The sequence below is a fragment of the Centrocercus urophasianus genome, unplaced genomic scaffold (assembly GCF_019232065.1).
Source record: "Centrocercus urophasianus isolate 14NV4802_14NV808 unplaced genomic scaffold, USGS_Curo_1.0 seq_40, whole genome shotgun sequence".
NCBI classification, from domain to species: domain Eukaryota; kingdom Metazoa; phylum Chordata; class Aves; order Galliformes; family Phasianidae; genus Centrocercus; species Centrocercus urophasianus.
In genome coordinates, this window is record NW_024884978.1 from 3,435,952 (window position 1) to 3,459,006 (window position 23,055).

At 40.5% G+C, this 23,055-nt stretch overlaps 1 protein-coding gene across 1 annotated transcript in view; it reads right to left on the minus strand.

Annotated features, from left to right (window-relative positions):
* Positions 1 to 584: 584 nt before the first annotated feature.
* The window catches only part of ANKFN1 (ankyrin repeat and fibronectin type III domain containing 1), a 53,375-nt gene continuing 30,904 nt past the window's right edge, over positions 585 to 23,055 (minus strand). The window contains exons 8-17 of the mRNA XM_042833081.1: positions 19,393 to 19,492; positions 18,095 to 18,227; positions 17,382 to 17,498; positions 14,412 to 14,627; positions 12,179 to 12,345; positions 10,343 to 10,493; positions 8,431 to 8,599; positions 5,142 to 5,308; positions 2,603 to 2,822; positions 585 to 1,381 (exon numbers count right to left, since the gene is read on the minus strand). Of these exons, the coding sequence (XP_042689015.1) occupies positions 585 to 1,381; positions 2,603 to 2,822; positions 5,142 to 5,308; positions 8,431 to 8,599; positions 10,343 to 10,493; positions 12,179 to 12,345; positions 14,412 to 14,627; positions 17,382 to 17,498; positions 18,095 to 18,227; positions 19,393 to 19,492 (2,237 nt within the window). The remainder of the gene's footprint in view (positions 1,382 to 2,602; positions 2,823 to 5,141; positions 5,309 to 8,430; positions 8,600 to 10,342; positions 10,494 to 12,178; positions 12,346 to 14,411; positions 14,628 to 17,381; positions 17,499 to 18,094; positions 18,228 to 19,392; positions 19,493 to 23,055) is intronic.

A 23,055-nucleotide genomic window follows, 5' to 3' on the forward strand; every position in this document is an offset into this window, starting at 1 on the left:
CAGTGTTAATGATGACTGGATTTTTTAGATACTGAAAGAATGCTCAGTTCTCTATAGTGGCTAGACACTGTGGGATAACTGTTACTAAATCAGTTAGCACTTCAGTGACATGCAACCTTAATCCATTCAAAAGGGCTGAGAAGAAAAAAATGCATTGGAGACGCTGGAGAACAGGTTCATAGAGGCTTAGGACACAGTCCTTATGTGAGGACACCAAGGATGTTACAATTTCTGCTACACTGCAGTCAGAACCACTCATGCTTAAAATTTTGCATGCTTAGAGATATCTGGAAATTAAGACAACTGCAAAGACTGATCACTGGATTTGCAGCCACAAAGCGTCCCGTTATGTGCGACCCTCCTTGCGAAACTGCTGGTACAAGTAATACTGCTTGCATCATGGCAGGTACTGCTGTAAGACTGGGAATGTGGCGATGGAGTCAAATGATTAGGATTCTTCTGAGTGACACAAGTTGTCATTTCAGGAGCTGGACTTCCAAAAGTAGTTTTGAAAGTATGGCCCCATATGCATAATGCTCACTACCTCCTTGTGGAGCAATGGGAAGCAAAGCAGAAGTCTGGAGTTACAGTGTGCTGCTGAATACTTCTGAGACAGCAGAACCCACAGCATCATCTGAACCCATTTTCTGTTGCATAGCACTGTGCACATCCTCATTTTCTACAGACTGCATGCTCATTGCCCAGGATTTGCCCTCTTCACTCAGAAATGTTGTTTTATAAGGTTCCACGTGTATCCTATGGACATTTTGCCTCGATTCCTCATACTTGCCTTTTCCATCTTCTGGAAGGCTGGATGCATGAGGTAAGAAAGTGCTCCGTGACTCTTCGATGGGAAGCTGTATCTGCTCACTGGAGGTAGGTTCTTGAGATAAATCTGAAGATCTCATGAGATGCTGAGTATACACACCTTCAGACAGACAGGCAGACTGTGTCTCGCTGTGCACACGCAGCCAACGATGATGCTTGCTGAAGTAGTTGTAATGCTGATGTTTCCCTAGTCTCTTTTTCCCTAAAAAGCTCAACGGCTGCCTGGAGCTAGAGGACTTGTCTATGCTTTTTGATGTGATCCCTGACATCGTTAGATTGCTCATATCCTCTGTGCAATATTCAGCATTAGAATCAAAGGCACTACACTCTGTCAGGCCTTCTTTCAGTGTTAGGCAAGGCTTCACGTCGTGGACTTGGAGAACATCAGGGGCACTACCGGCCAGGCCACTGCCTGCCTGCTGGGAGATGTCGTGTGGGGAGGAGTAAATCAAGTCTAATTCTCGGGGGCTTAATGCATCACTGGAATCATAGTCACTGTCAGTCGGAAGGAATACTTCTGAACAGCCTTCTTCATCTGAGCAGGGCTGGGAATCTGCAAAGAGAACTGATTAATAGCAAGAAGACAAGCACAACACAGAAACTGCTTAACAGTTACTTCCTTTTTTCTTTTTTCTTTTTGTCTTAATTAGAATAATATCTGCAAATCTAAAAATATACATTTGTTTCCTCTGTGGAATTTTCCATGGGCCTAGGTGACAGCAAAGACAGTAGTCAGAGAAGATTTGCAGATGTGTTAAAGAGGTGATGGTAGAATTAGGAAAAGGATTCATTATTCATTATTCAGTTAAATACAGGGAAGAATTTGAATTGGAGTTGGGATTAAGTTCTGAAAGTACCTGTTTTCTTTTACTTTGCTTTCACCAGATTTCATAGAGATGAAGATTTGGGAGAAAGAGAAAATCTAATCCACGTTCTGTTTTTTATTAAAGATGTTAACTGAGTTACTACAGACAGATACCCCTGTAACTGTGAGCAGGGTGCAACTGTGTGTGAGGTGAGGCATGGAAGTAGATGAGCAAAACAACCCTTTTCCTTATTGGCTGCATTACTGTGTGCAAATCCAAAACAGATATACTTAATATACTTAATTCAGATTCAAATTTGTTGACCAAAATGCACAGTGGCACTGAAATCACTGCTGTCTTTTGGCGTTTGAAGGATCTGTAACAATAGAATGGATCGATGCTCCATGACTGTGCACCGTTTATATTAGAAACAAGGAAAAAAAGTGGAGATTTTATACCGTGCTGGCTATTCACTTCAACCTAGTGTAAACTACAGTATAGTGCAATAACAATGAAGTGAGCCCATGCAGGGCAAGGTAATGCTTGGGGTTACATGGTGTCACAGCTAAGGATTGTTCTGCATGCATGCTCTGTAGAGCAGGGAAATTTTAGCGCAGGGAGAAGAGCTGAGAAAGAACCACTGTACGTAGTAATTCTGGAGGACATGAAGAAGTCAGTGGTTTGACTTGTCCCTTTGAACCTGTTCACTAAATGATCAGGAGTGGTGAGGTGACAAAGTTGGCTGCTGATGAGCAAGTATTCTGAGTAATTCAAAGCAAAAACATTATTGCAAAGATTGTAGAAGGATCTTGAGATACCGAGTGGTAAAGGATTGGGAAAATGATTGTTGAAGTATCTTGGCAGGAATGGGAAACATTTAGTCCTTTTATAAAATGAAATTCAAGAACTGTTTTAATTAAAAGTGAATTGAAAGATTTTGCATGATGAACAAACAGAAGTTCTCTTACCGCTTACAGCTTTTCTCCTCTGACTTCTAGCCTCAGGTGAGGAAGGAGGTGAGGGAAGACAATCTAGATGTGAAGACGTTGAACTGACTTTCTTTTGAGAGTGTTCTTCTGAAAGATTCACAAGTTTCTTTATTGGTAGCCCAGCTGCAGGCTGCTTGTACCTTGCGTACTGCAGTGCTTCTGTGATCCATCTCATTTCCCTCCAGATCTCATCAACTTGCTTTTGAGGAAAAAATTAGTGAAAAACTACAGTTATGTCTGCATAGTAATTCTACCTCAGCGTGTACTTGTGAGTTCCTAACCAGGTGAGCAGTCGCTGTCATCGGAGAGAAGCAGGTTTTAGTCTGAACTGCCTTTGGTTAAGCGCTTTTTGTTTCCCACTACTGCAGAGTCTGCTTAAGGCCTAGATTTTAAATAAGCTATCTGAATGGAGAATCAGTAGGTAGGAGGGATAAATCTAGGCCTAAGTTCTGACATGGAAATAAATGAAAACTGTCTTTTGATGGAGGATGAAGCTTAATCAGTTTTGTAGTGCACTTGAAAGTTGGTTTCATTCTGCGTTGGGATGAAATCAGGATGTCTCAAGGATTCCTGTGAACCCACAATTCCATTGAAAAGCAAAATGCTCAGATCAAACCCAGTTTTCGAGCAGTAGAAGAATATGTGTGCACGTGTCTGCACATGGGGCATCACAGCAAATCTGTGAGACAAACTGCAGTTTTTCTCCCTTGCTATTCTGGTCTGTATGCATTTTAACAGTATAAATCCACACAGGACAGTTCTAATTCATGCCTGTTGATGGCAATAAGAGACAAGTACGAAAATCAATTGCAGAATAAGGCTTCAAGCATTTAAGCATAGAAAAGATACAATTTAATTTGGGTCTTGCGAGTCTTTCGATAAAAGAACACCGTCAGTGTCCTGCCAGTGAGCTAATTCCAATAGTAACCACAGATGGTTCAGGTGTTTGCTCACAGTCCAACTTCATTTCAAGACTTAAGTGTAGCTCCACAAAAGGAATACAATTGCTTGATCAGTTAGTGAACTTCTCATCTGGTTGACTGTGGAGATCTTATATTTTCTTTCTGCCATCCTCCTTCAGCCCTGAACAAAAATCACACTGCTTCCAGTTTGTGGAAATGCAAATGCTCTGAATTTTCTCTGTGATGCCATTCTACAGCATCTCACAGGACAGCGAATCAGTCATTTTAATGAACTGTAGTTCTTAAATTATTTAGGAATGCTTGAAGCACTGTGCTGTATAAATTACAGTGACTAGATATTTTGTCTTGCTGTCTAACATTCTGGGAGAGATGCTGAGTACCTTATCTGCTGTTGTGTTGCTGTTGTTGAAAAATATTTTTACATTTTAGCTGCCCCGACTCCTTTTCAGAACTGCATTCACGTAGACTCCCTTGCTCTTTACAATGTTTGGTTTGTGTAGTAACTTCAACACTGTCTTAGATCTAGGATCACACAACTGCTCTCGTGGTTTTGTGGTCACCGCTGAAGATTGTGGTATGTGGTGGGCTGAGATATTTTTGCCAATAGGTGGAATACAGCTGGTTTTCATTTAAGAGGAAACCTGACAAGGCTGATACACTGTCACAATAACTCAGCACAAAACGCGGAAGTTTAAAATATTCTCCTGTATTTTCCCAGCATGATTCTGTGATTTACACGTGACTTAAAGACTCTGGAGAGAAGGAACGTAGAACTGTCTATAAAGTGTGCATGTATTAATATATGTATATTCATTCTTGATGTGAAAGGTAAAAGTTTCCCAGATGCTCCAGCACAGTGGAAAACCAGATTTTCTGAGTGTGAGAATGGGGAGATGAGGAGGAAGGAGATAATGGAGATGTGAAAGCACAATGCTATGCTCCTCTCTGCTCCTCTGCAGGTTTCTAACAGCTCCAAAGTAGACTGTGCAAAGGGGATCTGAATTCAGAGCAAGGAAAAACAGAAATATTATCATCTTATTCATAATTATGAAGGCCAAATATGTTATTAATGAGATAAGTGATTGCATTGGCCCCTGCTCCAACAGAAGGTGTCTACAATATAAAAACATGGAGCTGTAAACCGATCTGCACTTCACTAGTAGAAAGACAGATCAACCAGGTGCATAGATGTCCTCTGGACAGGGCAAGGGTTTTACCTATGAGTAATCAATTACCAAAATGGTTTGCAAAAGTGCAGAGAAAAACTATTACTGAATAGAATGCCCATGCATGGCAATAGCTTACCTCACATTCGATGGCAGCGAGTTTTACAAGCAGGCTGACACATTTCTGTGTAACAGCCTAGCATGACCGTCATTTGATTTTACCCATAAAAATCCTTGTATAAAAGCAACAACTAAGGAAATCATGTTCTGGGTTAGAATTTCATAAAAGCAGAATTGCGCTTTTGATACAACTACTCTTTTTATGACGTCTGTGAATAATTCTCCATTTAGATTTCAAATTACACCCGATGCAGTTTTTAAGAAAGCCACCTTAAAATCTCCTTGGAATAGTCAGGAACAGACGATTACCTGTATGTAGTCCATAACTTGCTGGTGTCTTTGTTTGGCTGCAGCGACTTCACTGTCTGAAATTGCTTCCCTCAGGGACTGCTGGGTTTTCAGAGAGTCCAGCTCCATGACAGCAGAAAGGCGGCAATACAGGCTTATAAATTTTTCCTTGTAACAGCAAAAATGAACTGTGAAAAGACCAAGTGCAAAGGAAACACTGTTATACTCTGGTTATGAAATATGAAATCCTTAGCTCTCAGAACACAAATTTTATTAAATATAATTATTAACTCTCTGGATGGGTTACTTAAAGCTGGAAATAAATAATACAGGCTCTAGTTCTCCTCTCATTTACACTGGATTTACTCTGTTACTTCATCAATTTCAAAAGAGTCATTTCTAATTTATATCTATGTGAAGGGATAATCAGGCCCTCAGTATGCAACTCCTGAGGCTGTTTTGCCCTCGATAGCTTTAATCAGAAGGCTCTTTTCTGAGGCTCATCATTTCTTTTATCAAGCAAGCAGTGACATGACTGGAAAACTGAACCCTCTTTTTTCTTTTTAATTGGGTGTTTCAGAAAAAAGTACCATTTTGGAGGATGATAACTTTCTTTCGGCCTAGGCTAACATAAATCAGTAACTCAGATGTAAATGACAGCATTAAAAGCATTTCAATGACATCACAGTTCAGGTGAAACAATTAAAACATTGTTAGTTGTTATCATGTGCTCCCCTCTGAACTGTTGTGCAGCAGGGCAGTGCAGACAGCTCAAACTGACATCTCTGTGCAGTCGGATGCAGTAGCACAGAGCTGGGTGAGCTGCCACTGAAAGAGCCAAGAGATGGAACAGCTACATGGAGCTTCACAGACATTAATTTGCCTGGCCTCTTAACGCCATGTTCTTCCAGAACCTCATGTGCCAGTGATCTCTGCAAGCTGCAGTACAGACATATGAAAGTTGCTGAGGGAGAGCAAGTTTTCAACATAGTTCGCCATCACTGCAAGCATGCAGTGTGATCTTGTTATGCAGTGAATGGCAGCTGGCTTAATACTGCTGCATTTCTGGGTGGGGGCATGATGTTTTGTAGGGTGTTTCGAGTGCAAAGTGCATAATTTCTTCTTATCATAAATAGAAAAACAAAAACTGTCATAGATCTGTTTATCCCTTACAACCAGCATGATGAGGAAAAGTAATAATTTCTCAAAATGAGAAATCCGATCCCAGAAACATCATGCACGTAACAATGAACGCAGAATCTGAAACAGAAATCCCACCAAAAAAGGTGAGTGAAAAAGAATTCTGCCTTCTGGTTTCCCAATGATGCCTAGATACTGCAGGGATCTAGTCTGAATAGTGTGTGGTCTCACAGCATATATGCCATATGTGATGGACTCTTGAGTGAATTACAGCCGCGGTTTCAGCTTCAGTGCTGAAGTTTCTGGCCTTTGTGGTTTTAAGTCAGACCTTTTAATGTTACTTTAACAAATGTTACTTCAACGTAGTCTTTTGTGGTTATGCAATTATATAGTTGGTAGCCACCAGCTAATGGGGAATGGAAGCTTCTAATATTTGAGATGTGAATCACAGTCACTTCACAGAACATCAGGGATACATATATAACAAGTCATGTAGAAAATGTCATCTGCCCATGGCTAGATGATTGCTTACTTTAATTAAAAAAAAAAAAGTAAAATTCAGCTTTCCATTCTGACATGAGCTTCTTCCCCACTGCAGCAACATTGCTACGCTGAGGTTTGCACACAGACTGCTATTTAAGAGATGACTCTTTGCATGTTTATCTGCACCACATCATTCCACTCTGTCCATCGATTTCTCAGCTCAACGCAAACTGCATTCCAGAAGCAAGCATAGCTCTCACCCATGGTCTGTGTACCACACGATGAGAGTTAAATAGTTTGCAAGACCTGTAGTACAGAGACGAATTTCAGCAGAGGTGAATATACTTCATGCATTAATTTGCACAGTGAATGCAGTAGTCACCGTTCATAGGGAGAAATAATATGCTGAATACACAGAGTCTAACTGTCGACCTCAGGCTGCATGTCAAGAAGACTGTAAATCTGGCTTTAGGGCACGACTGTCACATCAAATGCCACAGCCATGTGACCCAAAGCTCTGAACTATCACTTCTAGTTCAATTACGTTAGTTCTCTGTTGAAGGGGTAACTCTGCCTTGGCAGAATAGAGAGCAGCTCACGTATTGTCTGTTTGTAGCACTCCATAATTTTATGGCAGCTCTGCTGTCATCTGTCCTCCCACAGCCAGCAAAAAACCCAGAGTTGTCACGGGCACCAATCTCTGTGCCCTGGCAGATGTGACATAAACACAATCGTATGCTCCTGCCTGATTCAAGTAAGATTTGTGCTGCTGGATGATGGGAAGTCACCAATCTATTGTGCCTGCAGACCCCCAACCTCAGCTAAAAGACCTTCCATTAAATCCAGTTACTGTTCTCCTCCACCAGTGACTGCCAACACCCAGTGATGGCGTACAGGACACAAGATGGTGACAGTGGTGGCGTCCCACCAACACTTGAGAGACACGCAGCACCGAGGACCCGCTGTCATATTACAAAGTGGCTCCCTGTGTACTGCCTCCATCAGTTGTGGCTCTTTCTCTCTCTAAGGTAGAGGCAAGAAATAATAACAACCAATTTTACAGGCCAGAAGGAAACAGAAGAGCCTAATGTGTAAGGCTCAGCAGTCCCCTAACTCATCATATTCCTTCTACAAAGGACTCTAGCATATCTCATGATAGCAGACTTTTCCTGCTGCAGCAGTAGAACTGAGCGTCCCACATTCTTTCAAGAATCAGAAAGAAAAGGATGACTGTGATCAGGTAAACTCCACTTAGACCCTTAACAAAGGTATCTATATGTAAAGGTAGGAGCTGCAAAAATCATCCTCTTCAAAACTGGTTATTCCTGTGGCAATTTAGAGGTATGCTTTTTATTGCGTCTGCTTTGACACTCCAACATTGCCATGCCATTTTTCTTTTTTAATTCTGATTTTGAAAGAGCATCAACTTCCAAGCAAGTTTGAAGATACATTCTGGATACTGTGGGCTTTGCTCTATGCTTTGCATTTCAATAACGATTGCTACAGTATATGCTTTAACCGCTCTGCTCCCTCTGTAACTTGTACACAGTTATAGGTAGTGTTGTTGCCAAAGCCATCATGTGATTTATTGACTCTCCACTGGGACAAGGGGGAAAACAGATACAACTTTGTGATTTTATTATAAGGAGACTGGGTTAATATTTCTAGGTGAAGCAAGCTACTATACCGAGTTCAAACATCTGAAGAGGGAGGTTAAGAAATCCTGAGTGTGGGGTGTAAGGATTATTCTGTCCTGGGGCAGTGCAGACGTCGTCTGAGGCGGGGAGCAGGAGAAGAAAGGAGACATTGTGACCCAGTTCCAACACCTCCTGTGTATACAGACGGAAGTGCTTAGCCTGTAGAGGGACACGCGCGGGGGAAGAAATAGGAGAGAATTACAACATGGCACTTATATAAACAACACCCCAAATGATATAAAACATTAAAGAAAATTTGCACAACATCAAGCTTGGAATTTTTATAAAACATAAATATTTGGGGGGGGGCTCTAAATGTGGGTTCATGTCACTACATAAAATAAAGATTTAAAGCTGCAATGTTCCACACTAAAACAACACACACAGGCACAGCCCCCCTGAAAACAACATTTATGTTTCTTATTAGGCAGAAAATGATCACATGCCATGTGCTTTTCAAGATTATGATTGCATAATTATGTGAAAACATGAAAATGGATTCAATTAAAAACCTTTAAGATTCAATTTAGGGTTGGTTAAGAGAAATATGCAGCTCTCCCTCAACACAGCACTGAAAAGGTTTAACAAGTGCTGCAGCAGGAGCGAATGGCACACGCAGCGCTTGCCTGAGGCTGCTGCACAGCTGCACTTCTCTCAGGGAGTGCAACAGCATCACTGTCCACGATTCTGCCTACCACAAAGACAACAAAACTGCACAACTGCACCTGTTGAACAAAAAACCCAATTTGGTAACACAGAAGTTCCATCCTGAGTCATCAAAACTTTTATAACTGCGCTTAACTGCAAGGGCAGGTTTACGTCTATCCCTTGTGCACAGCAGATGAGCTTAAATGCTTTGCTGGGCTGCAGCCTATAGAACAAATTGCACATTGCTTTCAATGTTTTATTCCCTAGCTCAAAAAAAACCCTAACAAAGGTACAAAAGCTACAACCTCCAAGAAAATACACTGGTGCAGGGACCTGTACAAAGCCCTACCGGATTAGTGGCTGACCACAAGGCAGCACACCACCTGTCTTCATTTTGGATTTACTTGAGCCTTACGTAGCTCTTCCTAGAATGTGCAGCACTGATGGATTCCTCTTTAAAACAAAGCCAACGCCTTTCAAAAACAAGAATTGTTGAGCCAGATTAATTCATTTTAAGGCCACAACTTTTTAGCTGCACAAACAGATTTTGAAGTGAATATAAAGATGATTTACTTATACCGTAAGCCCTCTTTACCCTTGTAGACCAAAATAAAGTGGAATTTGTGTAAACAAGAAACAAACTCCTTAGCTTGTTTTTCCATGGATCTTTCACATCATAGATTATCCCCTCTGCGTTCTTTATTTATTCAAATATGCATCTGTTCGTAAACGTAAAGCCAGAAGCCAGATACCTCTCCTCACCCACAGCAATCTAGAGGTCTGAGCCTATGTGTTTTAGGAGTCTTTATTTGTGTGAAAGAACTGCACAGTGCTGAGCCTTCAGTAGCCTTTTGTACACCCTCAGTGTTACCTCCAAAACAACCATCATTTGCCCCTCTTCCCTGCTAAAATACCTGTCTTCCTTTGCCAGCTGGGTAAAGGTGCTCACAGCTACTTGAGTTTCATGCAGGAGTGCTTATTTGCACCTGCCCAAAGTTGTATGCTAACAGATAAAAAAATAGGAGCCTTCGAATATTAGTCTCTAAAACCTTCTGCGTTCAAATATCCAGGAAAATAACTAACAACTTGAAGGTGTCTCCCCCCTCAGCTAGAATAATTGAATAGAAAGGTTCTTTGCTTCTCTTTTCTTAGAACATTTACATTTAATTCCTACTCTGAAGTTACATTTTAGCTTTAGCTGTGTTCTTAAGAATTAGTTTTAAAAAGGGTGATAAATACCACAAAGGAAAATACCTGATGCAGAGGTAGATTGATCTGTTTAAGGAGAGCTTTCACTGCCATCTGGAGCTCATACAAGAACAATTGAGTAGGGCAGTCTGAAGTATGATCCATACTTTCCACAGATTCTGAGCCAGAAAGTGTTTGGATCCATTCCCACTCATCTCTGTATGTTGAGTTGAGTTAAAATTAGAAATATAACAAAAGTTCAGTGCACAAGAAGGAATTCAGTGTATGTGCATTCAGGATCTGTTGATAGTTTAATCCTCATATAGCAAAACATTCTAAAATTGTGCAATTCTGATTGTTTGTGGTTGAAAATCTAGCATAGAGAAACTTCATTTTTCTAGCACGTGTACAGCAGGCTGAACGTTCCTTGCGAACGTCTTAAAGTCCGACGGCCTTTGAAATATGTGGCTAAGGCTCCTCACTCCAGGTTTGCTTTTTCACATTTATTTACTTTCCATATATTAATGTGCCCTGGCAGCCCAGACAACCAACCATGTCCTGGGCTGCATCAAAAGCAGTGTGGCCAGCAGGGTGAGGGAGGTGATCCTGTCCCTCTGCTCTGTGCTGCTGAGGCCTCACCTGGAGCGCTGTGTTCACAGGTGGAGTCCTCAGCACAGGAAGGACGTGGACCTGCTGAAGTGCGTCCAGAGGAGGGCCACAAAAATGATCCAAGGGGGGAAACACTTCTATGAGGACAGTCTGAGAGAGCTGGGGCTGTGCAGCCTGGAGAAGAGAAGGCTGCGAGGTAACCTGAGAGCAGCCTGTCAGTATCTAAAGCTACAGAACTAGAGAGCTACAGGAAGAAGGGGACAGACTCTTTAGTAGGGACTGTGGAACAAGGAGAAATGGCTTCAAGCTTTAAAAGTACAGATTTGGGTAGGATATAAGGAAAAAATCTTTTACAGTGAGGGTGGTGAGGCTCTGGAACAGTTTGCCCCGAGATGTGGTTGATGCCTCACCCCTGGAGACTTTCAAGGCCAGGCTGGATCAGGCTCTGGGTAACCTGATCTAGTTGTGCATGTCTCTGTTCTTTGCAGGGGAGTTGGACAAGATGACCTGTAAACGTCCCTTCCAACTCTAAGGATTCTGTGATTCTAGGATATCTAATTCCATATGGAGGTCCCTTCCAACCCAAGCCATTCTATGATTCTATGATTCTATGAGTGACCAGAAGGGGTGGATCCAGGATCCTCCCCTTCCCAGACCTCATTTAAGGGTTGGCAGTGGAGGCAAGAGCATCTCATCTGGAGAGCCCTGTGTACCTGAAGGTAGGCAGCTTTTTTGCCTTTATTTCAGGCCAAACAAAGGTCTGATCTTAAACCTCAAGAGTCAGAAACTATTATAAATCCTTACAAATGGAGAAACATCTTTTCCAGTACTCAGGAGTTCAACAGCTGATAGCATGTCTGAATACGCTGTATATTTGCTATGGATTAGAGTGAAAAAATAGATAATGCACAAGAGAATACACTGAAAAATGACAAACACCCTGTAGACAATAGAAAGGAGAACTCTGAATTTACTGGCAGCTGAATCATGGGCTGCAGACTGTCATCTTTATAAAAGATGTATGGAAGACTGTTCCCACCACGGCGAATGTGAGTGACCACAGAATACTATCCTTAGAAACCCATGCACTCATATGTATTTGTTTTGGACAGAACTTCAGAGCTGCTGGCATCGCACCGGTGCACTTGTTTAGTGCAGCACTGATCTCTCTGGTACACACCTGAGGCAGACTTTGCAGGCAGCTACAATTCTTCAACGACAAAATCGCATTAGACTTAAAAGAAAAATTCTCTCTCCATATGTGTGTGTGAAAACTCATGTGTATTGACTTACCTGGAGACATTGCTGTTGTCTCGGATTTTGACATGACAGAGGACATTAGGCAACTTCTGCAACACAAGGACTTTGATTTGATCCACAGAACTGCAGAGTTTAAGGTAACCCAGATACAATCCAGGAGGGAGGCGCTGCTGACTTCTTCTGTGATAGGAGAGTATGTCCTGTTTTGAGAGAAACAGTCCTACATTAAAAGCCTTATCAAAAAGCAACACATGTTTTTATAGCTGTCTTTTTGTGTCACCAGTATTCCCAATTCCCAGTATTTAAGCACATGCTAAAGCATGCAAATAATCTCTGGTAGTTTGGATTCCCTTGGACAACTTCCTACTTAAAGTTATATACAGGTTCACAGAGCTCTCCACATCATGCATGTACTGGCACTAAAAAGCTGTGATTTCAACCTTCTACTGTTGTATTTAACTTCAATAGCACGCACCCTGCACTCATCTGATGTCTTCAGTAGCAAGCTGGGGCAGAGAACTGTGTCAGCTGCAAAGCAACTCAGCAAAAAAGCAGGTGTTTTTTAGCCAGGTAAATTCCCTGTTTCATTTCTGGTGCGTGGATACACAGAGAAGGGTGGCATGAGGAAAAAGCTATCAGCTGGGGAAGGTAGGACAGAGAGGCTGCACAAACCAGCACTGGCACCAGAGAAATGCATGTAGATCTCTTGAAAACCTCTTTCTGTTTTCCCCTGCTATCAACAAGATCTCTGTAAGTATGGGAGTTGGTGGCTTACAAAGATTAATTAATGACTGTGCTTTCTGAGCAAATATCTTTATCAACAAATAGAGCTCAGAAAGAATGAAAACTGATGGCATATTTACTGAAGCCAGGAGAAGTTTTTAAGGCTACATATAGCTGTCCCCAGGAACTACTCTAAAAAGGATATTTGCTGCCATCCTGAGAAATGTGTGCCTCTGCAGTGGGTGAGGATTAAGACACCTGGCCTTACACCTTTACTCTTGGAACCATCAAATTATCTTCCAGTGCTTTGCTTGGCTCTGACCAATGCAATTAGACCCTCATTTTCACAAGCACTTCATGAACAAAATACCCATTCGATGATTAAACAAGTAATACAAGAAAGGGTGGGCATTAGATAGGAATGTGTAAACCATTAGGGGAACATTTTTTCCACTAGGATCTTTGTGGAAATTTGATCATGGCCTGTATTTTGGGTTTCCTAATATAAAACTTTTGCCCAGATTGACATTTTTCTACACCTTTAACACATTTTAATACAGTAAATCTAACATAGATCAGGTAGGTTTTATTGTCTTTTGGAAATTTTTTAATGTTCCTAAAAGCTGGTAACGTATATTTTGATTCCCTGTCAGTTTCTGGTACCAAAAGCACAGTCTCTGCCCAAGAAAGTTCCTCAAATGTGAAAATGAACAATGACAGTCATTGTCTAGCTGAAGTGACAAAAGAAGGGACTGGGACAATATTTGTCAAGTAGTATTTCAGGTAACTTTGCCACTCATTTGAAGAGAGAGACTGGCTACAGACATTTTCTGAGCAATAAGTTGTTACCTACAGAAAACATGCATTCATCTTTTAACTACACAGATTCAACAGGAATTTACTGAGTCCTGAAGGGCTGGAAACCCCTGGCTGTCAATGATGTCAACTGAGCTGACAACTCCAGCACCTTCTGGGATCAATCCTTACCTTAGTATTGCTCTAAATATGAAGCCTAGGAGTGTGTTATGCAGAATTAAGGAAGGATTATGGTCAATAAAGAATTCTGTAGCAACTATACCAGGCACTAAGGAACTCTGAACCCCAAAGAACAACTTTATTAAGTAGAACAGTAGATATTATACTTAAATGATTGTTCAGGGTTATGTGGAAAAATCTTATGGTGCATAGAAATTGTAAGTGTCTGTATGGGTGCTTAGGAACATCCTAGAGAGTTTTAAATGTTTATAGCCCTTGCTAAGGAATGCTACAGCATGGCTTCCCAAAACTGATAGAAACAGCACCATTCTCTGCTAGGACTTTGAAGTAATTTCTTTCTAATCTCACAGATATTTTACATATTAAGAATCTGATCCCAGCCCCACTGGAAGTAATATAAGTCTTTTCTTTCAATGGGAGCCTTGCCACTAGTTTTATTGGGCACTGGACTAAGGCCTAAAATTCTACAAGAATCTTCCAAAATCAGGGCTCTGGCACAGGCTTTACAAAAGCAAATAACATACAGTTAAGAGAGGCAAAGCACTACCTGGATTGTTATAAGCAAAATGTCTAATGCTGTTGGCTCTTCTGGCGTTGAAAGGGATTTCCTCTGGCTTTGTAGTTTGGATACCTGCATCCATTTGCCATTAAAAAATGAATAAAGACTCTCCACTTCTCTTATAGTAACAATCAATATATTGCCATGCCGATCCTTGATTGGCTCATAAAAAACTCTGCCTAGGTTGTGAGTTCCCAGCAAGTTCTAGAAAAGAAGAAAATTATAACATGGCAGTTATGTACTGCGTATCAGGAAGGTGCATTTTTTGCAAGTTAACTTTACGCTCCTTGACGTCAGACCTATTGACTTCAGTAAAAACACAGCCTTTCTTACGTCCTTGCCCTGCAGTCACATCATGCAGTGGCAAAAGGAGAAGTTACTTTAGCATCTGGTCCAGCAGTGTTCAGTCCAGTGTTTACCAGAGAATGTCAGACTGTCACAAACCAATGCCTTTGTAAAAGGGCTGGCTGCAAATTCACTTCTACCCCCGGATCGCACCCAGTTATGTAAAGGTAAAGGATACTGCCTTCAAAAGCACTCAGTGTTGGGCTAGAGGTGATTCCTTTGGTATCAATGAAGTCCTTCTGCTTAGAACTTACCAAAGAGCTAGATGCATACCTAAATGAGAGATGCAGCACATACCAGTGATACCGAATTCATATTGGAGACTTCAAATGTTTTCTGTTAAGATCATTAACTATAACCTCAATTTATTGTTCTCCATTTCAAAATGATGCTGATTATTTTCAGCAACAAAAGCAAGAGGCCCTCATATCTGCACTGAATGTAAACAGTTCTGGAGTTGAACTGCGGGCTGTGTTTATGAAGGACCACAAAGGAATCTGAAAAGACACGGACCCTTTTTCTTTTACTTCAGATACCAAGAATGTGCTAGACAAACCAGCAGAAACAAACTACCAAAGCAAAGCTCTCCAGGAAAATATGTGAGGATTAAAGAAAAGTAATTTTAAAAGACTCCACATAAAATACATATTTTGGTCAAAATCCCTTTCCTCACACAGAAAGGCATCTGCTCATAGGTGCAAACATACTCAGTCCAGTCACCAGCCACTGAAGAGATTCCCAGATGTCTTAAAGAAAAATGCCTAACATTTAAAATATGCTCATTACTTCAGGACTTTTCAAGAGTTCTACAGTAAGCAGGGTAGGGATGGGGGTTGTTTAAAATGACAATTCAAATTCACAATCTAGCACACCGTACGCTTAAGGAAGTGCTGTAACATAATGGCATTGTAAAGTGATAGACTGCCCTGACATTTTTTTTTAATCTGTATGTAGCTGACAATATTTACTTATAAACTTTATCGTTGAATCGTTTGTAAACTCTAGATAGGCTGACCTCTTGGTGACAAAACTCAGCAGTCTTTGCTTTAAGCATCCCTCTCCAAAGCATGCTGCTGGCGCCTGTCCCACATCCTTTTTCTCCACTGTTCTACCTGTTGAGGTGAGCCTCCATCACTGATTACACTGGGTGGTTTTGCTATGCATTTTGTTTGAATCTGTGTGTCCACAGATGGGGCAGATTATTACAGGGAGATGTTTAGCTATCTGTTGTGATGTTAAACTGAGTATAAGAATGTGCCTAAATGGAAACAGATAGATCATTATTGTCACTGATGGCTGTATGCTGTGAATGACATTCCAGCAGAGAGAATGGGGGCACCTACTAATGGGAATTACGGCTAATTCATGCATTACAAAAAGTTTTGTGTCTGCTTTGCATGGCATCCCATCTCTTGAGATTTGTTTGCTTAGTTGTCTAGTGGTAACAGCAGGCAAAATTACAGTCTCTGTTGCCTCTGAATCCACTAGTCCTGTCCCTCAGCAGCTGTGTTATCACTGATCTTTTCCATTCTGTCCTAAATTCCTGTGGAGTCAGACTGTTAACTGCCTCACTAAAATGTATTCAACCGTATAAACTTTACTGAGATCCTTCTATTGGTGGATCCCATTAGGCCACACACTGTTAAAGGCTGGCAGACCTGTGACAATTCCTGTGCTCATCAGGGGACCAAACTAACAGAACAAACGATGAGGACAGTAAAGCTGCCAAAAATCCAACAGAGCAATGTACCTTCTGGGCAAATGTGCCATATCTCTGTGCCTCAAGTTCTGTTCTTACCCTCTCTGGTAGCAATTAACACAACGGAATCTTGCTTATCTCAAACTGCAGTCTGTGCACACTAACAATGCTCTCTTAGGGAGGGAATGAAACTGAGCTAACCAAAGGAGAACGTGCTACCTAGGCTGAGCTAACCACACCAGGGGGACCCTTCAGCAGATACAGTTAAAACTGTCTCCAGTGAGAACTCAAAGGACTGGCAAGCAGCTGCTGCTTAGCACAGGTGGTCCTCCAATAAAGGTGCAGCAGGCTGGCATTCCATATATTTCGGGATACTTTGGGGAAATCAGTCAAGACAGGTGGTTGCCCAGGAAGGCTATTCTTCTGTACAGCTTGCTTTGCCAAAAGATGTAAAACAAACCCCACACAGATATTCTTAATAATGGCCACAAAGTATCTGGCTCTCACAGCTGCTATAAAAGCCAGCTTATTGCGTGGACTGGCAATAGGAGAGGGATGGCCGTATTGCTAACGCGTGAGCCAAGCACTATGAAGATCTCCATTAATGCTGTGACTGTACCACAGTTTTCTGGGCATTTTTGGTGACGTCATTCAAACAAAAGGTAGGAGAGTGAGGTCTTTTTCTGTAAGGATCATGTCCACACCTTTGTGAATTTCTTTCTTTTCCACAAAAGTAAATATTTAATGACAGCAGTTGCCGTCCTGCTAGAAATGTCACATCACTGCCAGCACGTTCCTCACAAGTTTTACAGTGTCCAAACATTCTCCTAGAGAAATGCTGTAACAAAGAACAATCACTATTGGAGGTTGGAAGGTCACGGAGCTAATAGCTGGAAACAGGCAATGCAACCAACCTGGAGCTGTGCTGCTGCAGAAAGCATCTTTTGCCTGGCTTGAAGTGTTGTTGATGAGGAGATGGATACAGACATATTCTGCCTCAGCCATCTGATATCATCCCACATACAAGACAACTGCAAAAATATGTCTATTCAGTCAGTTTTTGTTCTCAGCTTTTACGAAAGCAGAAATTAAAAGCATTATGGACTTCGAAAAATCAGTAGATGTTCATCTTGAGTTTCTGTGGGTGGCAATAGTTGCCTAGATAAGCATAAAACAGATATCAAATCACACAGAAATAATTCTGTAAACACCGTGCACCTATTAAATCATTTTTTAGACTACTGAGTAAAACTGATTTACTGTTTCCTAGGGAATAAAAAATAGTGTGAAGATACCTTTAAGGGTGGCATAACCATTACACCAACTTCAAAACATCTAATGGCTTTTTTTAGGCTCTTCCTCTAAATGTTCATAAAACCTTTCTGTTCCTAGTGAGCAGCCAACAGATGTAGGATCAGACATTTAGAAGAGTTAATTGTGCTGTGGTCAGCGACTCAACCAGAATTTCACCCATACAGATGCTGTTTGAAAATTACATTTTAACATGAGTAAAAGATGAAGCACTTCATCACTTAGCATTTTAATGCGCTCAGAATGATCAGCTAAGGTTTCTGCATGGCTAGCAATGCATTTTTAGAAGCAATATATGAAATTAGGTTCCCATTACCTTTGTGAACCACAGGAAATCCTGCATAATTGAACTACTGTGAGAGTCATCAATTTCCACAATTGGGATCTGATCTTCATTGGTTACCAACAGATTGTCTTTGTAAAAAAATATGACAGATAAGTAGAGTCCCCTAGAGAAAAAAAGAATCCGTGTCAAACAGCTTTCATGTCTATTAACATATAAGCCAAATTTTTGCTGCTGAATCATAGATTTTAAGTTCTGAGGAGGCAGAACAAATTAACCAATCTTAACTTTTGTGTTTTATAGATCATGCAACTCCAGGTAGAGAATTCTGAAAAATATGTGGGAAGGCTCTCTCTTCAGATGATGTGAGACTACAAGAATGTAAGGAATTATGAATCTGTGCAAGTCACTGACATCAACTTTAGTAAGAGTTTTGCCAGAGTAAATAGTTTACAATGGAGGGTTTATGCTCTCTAGAAATCAAAAATTCTACCAAAACTTTTTATCATTAATGAGCTTAGTTTTGCTCTCATTTACTTCAGAGCAAATCTGAAATAACTCAATTGAAATCAGTAGGGTTATTATGGATTTACATTAGTGTAATTGAGTGTAATTTGGCCAGCATATCTGCAAAACTGTTTATAGAGATCATTCCTTTCAATATTTACCCTTGCAATTAGTTGCATACATTAAGTAGTCGCCTTAGGGAATTTAAAGACTCTGGAGAACTCTTCTGAAAGAATCAAACTCTTATCAAAATACAAAGAAGAAAAAGCAAACTGAATGCTCCTGGCAATGAAAGAAGAAATAATCCAGCCTAAGAAACTTTCATTTGCTAAAATAAACTATCAAGGCAAAGGGTTGTTTGGGTCGTGCTGGGCTGCAAACCTAGCTAAAAACATTAGAAACATTTTTGACGTGCTGCTTGATGCCAATGAGGTATTAGTATCTGCAGAACACGTCATCTGAGCTCTGCATTTTTCATTATGAATGAAATAAATCCCAGTTTCCTTATTGAGCAGCAATGGAGGCTTCACTTAGCAATTCCTCAGTGACTGTACTGTTGTGTTTGCACACAATATTTTCCCATTACAACTCAAACTGTTTTCCAAGTAGTAACAATCAAAGATTGCCAACGATTTCAGTAGGAACTGCAGCATTATTTTCCTATCAGATGCATCAGTCTCACACGTATGTAACTGCATCAGGTTTATTCAGACGTTGCTGTTTCACTGGAAGTAGAATTTGTGTACATCTATTTTTAAGGTGCTGTTCACTATTACATAAAAGCAATAACTTGGAATGTTTGGGAGATGAAATGAATGACAGACCGCTTCAGAGTCTTCACAAACTTGTTTGATGAATGAAAAAGGTGCTTCAGGCTTCTAGAGACGGACTGCTTGCGGCCAGTGTTCTGTAATTTGGAACTTTCTAAAATGGAAAATAGAAACAAAACCAAATGCAGCACTTCAATTTGAGATCATAAATCATAAAAAACCTTTGTTTGTTGCATCGTACTGATAATTCAGTGCCCACCTTATTCCTTCCAACAGACAACATTCAGAACCATGCTGATTTACACTTGCTTGTATTTTCTTTCTCTTAACAATACTCTTCATCAAATGATTTCTTTAAGTGCATCAAACTCAGACTTGGTGGAACTGCTGTTTTGCACCTCGGACAAGTACAGCTTGAAGCACGTGTCGAGGGAGGATATGAATTTTACACGTGGTCCATGAAATTACAGCTCAGCCTTCCAGGATCTGACTGTTTTCTCGTTATTTAAATGAACTACGGATCCCCATCCAGACTCAATTACCAAACATTTTGAGGAACAACCCTCTCCAGTGGGGAAAAATGTGACTCATGAAAGATTTTGAAGGATTTTAAATGTATTTGCTGCTAATCTGCCTGGCTAAGTGTTTTTGGAGCAACATATTTCCTACTTACCTCCAGTGCGAAATAGAAGGTGTCTATCTGTGTCTCCCTAGCAAGTTCTAAGTTTGAACATTTAAGGAACATCTAAATTTGCTCCTGTCAAAACCCCATCTGTGGAAGCACTCAACATATTTTTAAATGATGAATAAATTTGCACTGTAATTTGCACATAGAAAGCTACAAAAAAAAAGACACATTGTTAGCATAATTACCACTTTGCTGAACAGCAAGTACAAAGAGAGCAAGGTTCTACTAGGGCTGAAATCATGCAATTTAGAAGTATGAGACTTATTAGATCACCAAATACGTTGTCCTCCCAGTGCTAACTTACTCTGCATGGCATATTCTGCACTGCAGTGCTCAGTTCAGTTTAAATAGACTCGTCTTAGTTCACGGCTGCTCCTTTGATGCCACTGATCTTTGATTTCTTTTCCATTTGGAAAAACTCATTTGTTTTCCTGCCCACATCTCCTCACTTTTATTTTACTCTGTGCCTTTTTTTTCAGTTTATCATAGTAACGTAAACCAAATGTGACAGGAAACCTCTTGTCTTAGAAATATAAACTTCATCCTAATTATGAAATTCTTATTTTCTTCTATAATTGCAATGGAAGGAATAGAAGCAGAAATTGCTGAAAATGAAGCAACATAATTCTATACAGAACACCCAAAGACTGCAGCATTACAATCAGAGGGCACGTTACAGAAGAAACCTACATTACTGGGCTATTCAGTGGTTTGGGTTTGGTCCACAATTTTTCAAAGCCCAAAGAAAAAGACATAATGTAAAACTAGATGGAAACAGTAAATTCTCCAATGTTGCTGTCTGCTTTTGTTTGACGTTACAGTATGTCTAGAAGCCAAAAAACATGGAACTGAGATTAGAGGACACTTTGGACCTACAAGAAATGGAACTTTAACAATCTGTTATTTAATTAACTAATAAATAACAGAGCAACCTTTTTACAACAGTGGCAGTAAGAACAAAAGTGGATCCTAAGGAACAATACAATAGAGCTGTGAGCTCTGTTAATAGCTCAGGAGCAAACGTATATTGTCCAAGATCAGAGAATTTCCAGTAGATGGATTTAGATCAGAGCATTCACACTTGGACTGAACTAGGCAATTAACTCTACTTACCACATTAGTTTTTCTCTTCTTAGGGAGGATATATATGTGTGTCTTTGCAGTTCACTTAAATTCAGCAGATACATGAAAGCAGCGTAAGTTGGTTGTGAGAAATAAGAAAGTTGCATGCTCCCACTGCTAGCATGCATCTGGGGTTTCTGCTCTAGAGGAATGTCTGCTATGCCATGCCATTTCTCTGAGGAGGAAGATCATCTGGAATTCTTTGTCCTATCACTAGACAAGCGGGTGCCTCTCCTCAAGTGGGGCAGATGTGAAGTAAATGGAATTACCTCAGTGCAAAATTATCTGAGGAGAAATCTTAGCCCCACAGATCAGACGGTCTGTGGAACAACTAAATATCACTAATGGTAACACTGAATAATGAAGCAAATTACCAGAAGTGGAGCTAAATCCTATTGAAATCCTAGCAGAGGGCATAAAATGGGGTTTAGAGTTTTTACTAACAGTGGATGAAAATACATCAAATAACTGGAAACTTCCAGAAGCAAATCATACTCACTTTCAATCACCATAATTTTAGCAGTGCGAACAACTGACTCTGAATAACATGCACAGAGGCAGAATACCATGCAGAAGTTAAAGGCAGGCATAGCCAGCAGATACTTCAGTAGCTTAAGGCCATTACAGACTGCTATTACCTCAGGATGGGATGTCATCCAAAAGAAAAAACTCTCATGAGGAAGCCATAGCCCTGTCAGTCACGTCACCAGGTGGTGTATTTTGGAGTACAAAGTCAGGCTCAACAGTTGAGATTGGAACTTCTTAATTTTCCTACCCGAACCTCCCAGTCCGTGGCCAAGTTCTCCAGCCTGTTTTGTGTATCCTCATTGCAGTAAAATCTAAACTTTTAAAATGTCCCATGGAATAAGAGATCGTTGTCTTTGTTAAAAGCAATGAAAATGTGATCCCAGGTTGTGAATCAAATTATGATTAGAACATTTTTATTTCAGTCAATCTCTAGTAAAATACATTTCAACCAAATTTCAGAAAGAAAATATCTAGTAAGCATTTTACTGAAGAGTTGGGTTTCTTTCTTAATGAAGCAACACACAATTGCTTAATCCACTCAGAACTGCTTAGGAAGAATGATCTTCAGGAAAAAAAATACTTAAAAAATACATTTGAAGTGTTGCCAGAACACACAATTGTAGTAATTGGGTTATGATAGTCTGTAGCACGGTATTATGAAGACAAATGGATGACTGTTGTTTGTAATCATCAGGATTTTCCAGAAGATTAAACATATGAAAGCAAAGCTTCCTAAGTAATTCCCTAAGAGATTTCAACATATCACAGAGCAGGTTCAAAAGCAACAGCTGATCTAATTCCAAAAGCTCTTAAACTCACTGTACGTTCCAATGTATTCTTCCTGGTATTTTTGTAAGCTTGTTTTTTTTTCAGGCCCTGAAATACAAAGCATGGGGCAAAATGCAGGCTTGGGTGCAAAGCCTGAATGAACAGACGTGAGCAAGAGATGTGTGGAATCTGGGCAATTTAACCCTCCCACATCACTAGCATTGGACCTTGTTCTTATATCTCCTTTATATTCTGAAGCTTTTACTCATATCAGCCAAATAATCTCAGCCATTTTAGACTGAGTGCCCTTTCCACTTTTTTCACCTCCTTTGCACTCTTCCTCTGCTCTCCTTCAGCCAGCCTCAGCAGCACACCTGGGCAGTCCTGCAGAGGGATCACTTCCAGGAAAGCCAAGGGGACAAGGCTTCAGGTTTGAATTTCACTTCACTTTAATTCACTGTGAATTAGTGGCTGCAAGCAGATTCAGTGGTGTTCTTCAAGCAGTTTCAAACTATTTACTGACACCTCTAAAACAAATGAGGAAAACAGAAGCTAAAATGTGCACTTAGAATGAAAGGAATCTGGAAAAGAGAAACATGATAAAGATTGCT